A 7,410-nucleotide genomic window follows, 5' to 3' on the forward strand; every position below is an offset into this window, starting at 1 on the left:
GAGCCGGCGGAGCTGCCCCATCTCTGTTGCTGAAGCTTGACAGCCCTTAGTGCCATGTCCTGGGTGAAGAGCGAGCTGCCGTCCCCTGTCAAGGCGTTGGCTTGTCTTTATGTCCTGCGGGTCGTTAATGATGTCAGGGAGGCATAGACCGCTTAAGGTAGGGGTCTTAATCGCTTGAGTTCTGTGTAAGGAAGACTTTTCGACAGAGGTGAGGCCTGAGCAGAGCAGGTCCCGTATGGGAGGAGCGCCTCTCGGTGAAAGCACAGCTCGATGCCCACCCTCACCCCGAGTGGGGATTGACAGGCCAGTTTGGCGAGCTTGGGCTTGGCTTTGTTTGGGTTCTCCCAGCATCCTGGCCTTGCCTGGAGAAGTCCTAGAAGCCAGACACCTAGAAAAGGATCATCGAAGGATCATCGAGTTGGTTTGGGGCTGGTAAGCAATAGGAAAACCACGCTTCAGAAGTATGTTCCAAGGAATGTTGGGTTCATGACTGACTGCTAGCCCTTCAGTCAGGGAGGTCCTTTGGCATGCAGAGCTTTTGCTGGTTCAAAGGAGACCTGTCAGTCCTTGACCTCAAGCCATTCTTTGAGCTGCTGCTTAGTCACGGGTGGGTGCTCAGTGGGGTGCACAGCCCTTGTGACAGCCCTGGATGGGCACACGGGTGCAAACCAGTTCAGCAGCCTGATTACACCCGGTGGTGGTGGCTGTGTGTTAATTTGCTGGGAAGGAGTAAACATCAACATGGCTACGTAGAAATTCTTCCCAGCGAGGCAAACCGAAGTGAAATGCTGCTGCAGGATGTGGTTGAAGAAGTGTTCTGGTGAGATCCAGACTGGCGAGGAGTTGGTTTTAATTAGCTGAGGAGAAAGCTTTTTTCCAGAAAACACGTTTAATTTTTCGGTCAGCTCCATGCCTCTGACCCTGCAATGTTCACCGTTCCCATCTGGCTTTGGTGTTATTGACAGACTTTGCTAATGTTCCCACAGATATCCAGTAATAATAACCTTATTGCTGACATCACTGGCTGCTCGTTTTGTTCCTTAGCATGGTGCTGTTTATTACAAATATTTACTTAAATCACGTGGAGGTGGGTCAGCAGAGAGGGTATTGGTGAAACAGCTTGCTCGATTTGCACTGTGGGTGCGGTGTTACAGCAGAGCTGTTTTCCCATGTGGCGGCTAGTCCTGGATTTGAGCGTGGACTTGGAGAGCGAGGCCTGCTCTGGGGTTACCTTGGCTTCAAGGGGGGCAGTTTCAGACACCTCGCCCCTTTCCGTGCCCTGACCTTTGGGCTGAGGCTCTTCTCGTGTGGAGAGAGGAATTCCTCAGCCTGATGGTTTTGGAGACAGAAAGAGAAACCTGTCATGTACAGTTTCCCTTTGTGGAGGAAAACAGGGGTTGTCGCTGGTGAGCGGTTGAATTCTGTGCATAAATCATCCCTCTCTCTTCAAAGGAAAAACGGTGGCACCCACATCAGAACTGAAGCTTTTGGGATAATATTCAGAGTTTCTGGTGTGCTGTCCCCCTGCCTGTGTGATGGAGGGGGAGGTGTCAGAGCTGTCACTGAGCTTGTCTCTCCAATTTGTCTGATTTCCTCCTGTAGCGTTCTCAAACAGTGTAAAGATGTGGAGCTCTCCTTCAGTGATGTGACAGGCAAGCCTGAAGTCTTCAAGGGCACCAAGAAAGGCATGCTGTACCTCACCCCTTACAGGGTAAGTCTGATGCCAGGAGGGCTTCCCCTTTCTCAAGGGATCTCGTGGGCTTTAGACCAGAAACCTAATTGGTGACAGAAGTGATTTTTGCTATGGGAGGAATGACTGAGAGTGCTAGGCAGGAGAAGGGAGGGTGGAAATAGGATAGTTTGGACCTGTGTCATGATCCCAGTTCCCTACAAAGGCACATGCAGTCCTAGAAGTCACTGTCTAGAGATTTCATATGATATATTACTTTCTTTGAAAACTGTCATAGCTTGTCCTTCAAAAGCAGAACCATAAAACTCTGTAAATGTCCGTGTGTTTTTAGTACACGTGTGTTTTAGGTGAGTATGCCATGACATCACGTCTGTTTGGGATCCTGCAGTACGGAGGCTGTGAAATAACAAAATGCATAGTAATACTCGGGGTTAAGTTACCCTCTTTCTTGGATGTTGCTACAACTAGAACGCCACGACCACCCTTTAATTCAAGTAATGCTGGAACGTTCCCTCCTGTCTTGCAGATGATCTTTGTGACGAAGGGCAAGGATCCTATGCTGTCTTTCATGATGCCGTTTTATTTGGTGAAAGGGTGCTCGATCGAGCAGCCTGTTTTCTCTGCCAATTACATCAAAGGACAGATTCAGGCTGAGGCAGGAGGTATGTGCCCGTGCTTTGTAGACTGAACTCTTCCCAAGTGCCACAGCTCCGTTCTCTTTGCCGAACGTCAGACAGCCAGCTGCACGCCCAGGAAGGATGGACAGGGTAGCTGTAGCAGTGTAGCTGGCATGTCCACACTAAGGTAACTTGTGTCTTCTGAGCTTTATGGCACTGCTTCATGTTATTTTCTGCCCCAAAGCTGGTAACTGACTCTTACAAGGTGGTGTTTGTTTAGTCCTGTAACTTCCTGTAACTTTGAGCAACCTGCCCTAGTGGAAGGTGTCCCTGCCCATGGCAGGAGGGTTGGAACTGGATGGGCTTTAAGGTCCCTTCCCACCCAAACTGTTCTGTGATTCTGTCTTGCTGTGTACGTGACGTTTACTTGGTTTCCACCTGTCCTTGTTCTCCCTTGTCTTTGTCCTGGAACAGTGGGTAAGTGACCAAATTGCCAGTTGTTGGCATCAATAGAATTAGCAACCCGTTTGGTTTTCTGGAGGTCAGCAGACACCAACGTGGGTACATCTGTGTCCATGCAGGCTGCTGCTGTACATCACCAACTCACCATTGTTCCGTTTGATGATGAAAATGTGGTAAGACTTGCTGTCATGATCAAACGTGGGGAATGGCAGAAGGAGAACAGGGGTTAAGAACAAGGCTTCTGGTTCAAACCCCTTCCCTCTTCAGCCCTGGAATTAGTTTATGTGCGTTGTGATGGCATCTGCAGAACTTAAGCCTTTGCTTTCTGTTCGTAACAGTGTTTTAAAGGGGCTGGGTCCCCTGAGTTGTGGGTCAGCCCACGTTCTCAGGCTGAAATCGTACTATGAGTGGTTTTAAAGAGGTGACTCTCCAAGGGGATGACTTTATCTGTGGTGGATTGTTTTGTTATGTTGCTGTCCTCTAAGTCTACTTTGTCCTCAAGAGACTATCTCTACTTTCACTAACTTTGCTGTTACGCAAGGAAGATGGATCTTATTTTATGAAATCACAGAACAGTTTGGGTGGTAAGGGACCTTAAAGATCATCTAGTTCCAACCCCCCTGCCATGGGAGGGACACCCTCCGCTAAGGAGGTTGCTCAAGGCCTCATCCAGCCTGGCCTTGAACACTTCCAGGGATGGGGCATCCAGAGCTTCTCTGGGCAACCTGTTCCAGTGCCTCACCATCCTCTCTGCGAAGAACTTCTTCCTGATATCCAACCTAAACCTCCCCACTTTCAATTTAAACCTGTTACCCCTTGTCCTGTCACTACAGGCCCTTGTAAAAAGTCCCCCCCAGCTTCCTTGTAGCCCCTTCAGGCACTGGAAGGTGCTGTAAGGTCTCCCCGGAGCCTTCTCTTCTCCAGGCTGAACAAGCCCAACTCTCAGCCTGTCCCCATAGCAGAGGTGCTCCAGCCCTCGGAGCATCCTCATGGCCTCCTCTGGACTCGCTCCAACGGCGCGATATCCTTCGGATGTTGTGGGTTCCACAGCCGGACGCAGCACTCCAGGTGGGGTCTCACAAGAGCAGAGTACAGGGGCAGAATCCCCTCCCTCGACCTGCTGGCCACACTCTTCCTGATACAGCCCAGGGTACGGTTGCTGCTTTTATTTAAATTACATATTTTTCTAAAAACACCAAAAAACCCTGAAATGCCACCCCACACACACCAAAAAACCTCACCAAAACAAAGCACTCTTACTTACTTTGCAATGTCATTGCCTACTTGAACTTTTTTCTGGAAAGTTGCTGTTATACCTAAGCAGTTATAATCTGAGCTTCTGTGGGTCAGAGAGATTGAAAATGTGGCATTCGGTTTAAATCCTGGCTTGAGTTGCAGGTGCTGATCTGAGGTCCACTGAGGTCAGCAATAAAACTTCACATGAGGGCTTCCGATAAAACCCTCAGTGAATAAAGTGTTTTTTCGTTACACCCTGTTCGTTGTTGGGTTCTGGTAAACCTTTCAGGGCAGGGCAGAACAGCCTAGTGTCTAGAGTAGGCCACTTCTGCGTAACTGTAGTGGGGATTGCCTTTTAAAGGGTAAAGAACTAAATCCCTGACCTTCTTGAGGCACTGTTTTGGGGGACATCAGATAGCAGCACCATCGTTCCTTCCTCCTGGCCACGGTCACTGTTTTGCTGGCTTGACTGCTCCGGAGGAGGCTAACAGTCTGCTCCAATTGTCATTCTCTCTCCTAGGTGGCTGGGAAGGGCAGGGGACGTTTAAACTGACTTTCAACAGCGGAGGAGCCATCGAGTTTGGACAGCTGATGTTCAAAGCTGCCTCTAACGGTAAAGGATCTTCAGAGCCTGCACTTCCCTCATGGTTTGCGGAGCTACTCAGGGAACGGTGCTTTTTTGAACATGATGGGGGAAGAGGGGTACCCTGTGTACTCTTCCACAGCAAGTTCCAGAGGAACTTTGGTTTTCCCTTCCAGCCTCTTTTATTTCATCTCAATGCTTTTTGCCATCAGAATATCCCGACCGCCTTTTCCTACAAAACCTTACTCCTCCGGGAATAACGTTGAAACGTGTGACGGTGAAAGCGTGATCCGCTTGCCTGCCCTCAGCTCGGTTCTGTGATAGCAGAGTTAGATGGGGGGGTCAACGTGTCCACAGGTGGGGAGGGTGGGAGAACAAATTTAAAAATGGAACTTCTATTTAGAACTTTCAAATGGGGGGAAAAGCGCACATTTTTTTTCTGATGAGGAAATTAAGAAGAAAGAAGCCCCGTACTGATACTTGCTTTAGAATGGTCTTTTCTTCTAGCGGTGGGAGCTCTGTGATGGGCCCGGGACCGGTTCGCGGGTGGTTTTGCAGCTGGGCTCCTTCAGCAGCCTGTGAACTCGCAGCGAGGAGGCTAACGCTTTTCAAGTGCAGTACCGTGCCAGGACTGCCTGCTGACTTTAGATGATGGGTGCTGCGTATACGGGACTATTTTCCTTTCATTCTATAGTATAGTGATAACGAAAGGATGCCCGGCTTACTAAAGGTATGTTCCTTCAGCTTCCAGTGGCGTTCCTCTCCAGAAACCTGGCTATGGCTATACACCTGTGCCCGGAGGATATGCACCCAGCTATGCACCCGCCCCGCCTGCTCCAGGGGGGTATTCACCTGCGCCGGGGGGCTATGCTGCTCCTCCACCCCCAGATGGACCATATCCTTATGCACCACCTCCGATGAGTGCCTATGGACCGGCTCCGCAGCCCATGGGATATCCGTACGCCCAGACTCCAGGTTCGGGAGTTCTGTAACGGTGGCTGGTAGGGGTTGTTTGCTGTGAGTTGTAAAGAAATGGCTTTGCGGCAAGGGTTGCTCTAGTTTTGTCTCCGTCGGGGATCCTTCTCCTTGCAAAAATCTGTCGCGTGCTGCTGATGGCACCCGTGTGTCCCTGCTGTTGCAGCTGGAGGGGAGTTGAAAACGGGGTTTCTAAATTGTGCTGCTGCTTGGCAGAGATTGTTGCCTGCTGGTGTGATAGGCAATAGCAAAATGTCAAGTCCCTGCTGCCTGCATCCCTGCCAAGCCTGCAGAGCTTTGCCAGAGCTCTTCTCCAGGGCTGATGTGCTGCTAGGCCTGTGTGTGAGCTCCCTTCCCCTCTGTCCCACTGCCGCGGTCCGTAGCATCCATCCGGTGTCATCTTTTTCAGGTATTTACCCACCGCTTCCAAACATGAACCCCATGTATGTGCCACCTCCTCCCCCCTACTCCGGGCCATATCCTGCAGGACCCTCAGCCCCCTCGGCTCCCCCAGCCTGGATGGGCCCAGGGACGCCAGGTAAGTGGGGTGCTGCCAGGGTGCAAAAGGGGGCTTGGGCTGTAGGTGATGCGGGCACAGCGTGGGTGGGGAAGCTGATGTTGTTGCAGGAGTGCAGAGGCACATTAATCTGTTATTTGAGATAACAGAGTGGAGGGGGAGCTGCTCAGCTCAGCTCTGCACAGCTTGTGGGCAGCTCTAGCTTTCCTAAACTGCTCCGAGTTCCAACCCAGCTTGCTGCCGCTGGTTCTCTGGACTTCCACATTCCTCAAAAGAGCTGTGGCTGGGGAGAGGGCGCTGGGGCCGCTGCCTGAGGGATGTGCCATGAGCGTGTCCGGCGCTTCCTTCTTCTCTTCCTTTCTAGGAGGCAGTAAGGCCATGGAAGCCGCTTCCAGCACATATTACAACCCGGCCAACCCACACAACGTGTACATGCCCATGGTGAGTACTGTGGCCTGCCGGCCCTGCTCCCCCTTCTGTCACCAGTGGAGACCGCGGTTTGCTGCCCCGGCCGAGTCTGGCGTGCCTGCGCTTGGAAAGCGCGCACTTTCCTGGGAGGTGTGGGTGGTGGTGCCGTGAAGCAGGCTTGTTAGATCCTCAGCCAGGAAAGGAGATTCATCCAGTAACAGCAGCTCAGTACTTGTCTTACTCTTAAAGGCATAAAGAAATCTGTGTGAACACAGAACTCACAGAGCACTGGGCTGCTGTGGGGTCTGAGAGCGGGGGGAGTTAGAGGAGCAGGTCACTTAAGGATGAGAGCACGTGGGTTTTGCTTTCCTGGGCTGCAAGGAGTCAAGGAGGTCTCTGGCGGTTGAGTCAGTGGTAGGTGGGCTGTAGGCTACGTCTGGGAAGTGACAGCCAGCCTGGCTGTGCCCTTCGCTGCCTCGCACGGCTCGGCGGTGGGCTGGAAACAGGTGGAGTAGCACAGCTGCCCCCCAGCCCGGGGTTTGCTGTCTGCTGGGTCAGAGCCAGGGGCGTCAGCAGAGACGCAGCCCTGGGAGACGGGAGGATGGGGATCAGAACAGGTGAAACGGTCCGTTTGCAGTTGACCGTCCATTACCTGATTTTGAGGGGACACTCACTAGAAACGTTAAGGGAAACAGTGTGTATCCTTGAGAGCGTGATACTAGAGGAATGGTGTGATGAACTGACAGCTTAAAACACAGCACCTGGCTCTGTAGCTCACTGAAGAGCAGTCATTTCTTGTACGCCAAGCCTGGGAACCCTTGGGAAGAGCTTGTCATGAAATGAGCAGGGTTGTGACTACTCTGTTTCCTTCCAGGATCAGCCACCTCCTTACACACCTCCTGAGGAGAAGAAGAACAACTAA

At 51.6% G+C, this 7,410-nt stretch overlaps 1 protein-coding gene across 1 annotated transcript; it reads left to right on the top strand.

Moving 5' to 3' along the window:
- Positions 1-1,452: 1,452 nt before the first annotated feature.
- On the top strand, positions 1,453-7,410 carry LOC104514135 (WW domain-binding protein 2-like; the record flags this gene model as incomplete). Its single annotated transcript, XM_010157700.1, has 7 exons — positions 1,453-1,711; positions 2,217-2,352; positions 4,526-4,618; positions 5,333-5,563; positions 5,973-6,101; positions 6,445-6,521; positions 7,363-7,410. Coding segments are annotated over 7 exons (973 nt in total), but the record flags the coding sequence as incomplete, so codon positions are not given.

The sequence above is a fragment of the Eurypyga helias genome, unplaced genomic scaffold (assembly GCF_000690775.1).
Source record: "Eurypyga helias isolate BGI_N326 unplaced genomic scaffold, ASM69077v1 scaffold37548, whole genome shotgun sequence".
NCBI classification, from domain to species: domain Eukaryota; kingdom Metazoa; phylum Chordata; class Aves; order Eurypygiformes; family Eurypygidae; genus Eurypyga; species Eurypyga helias.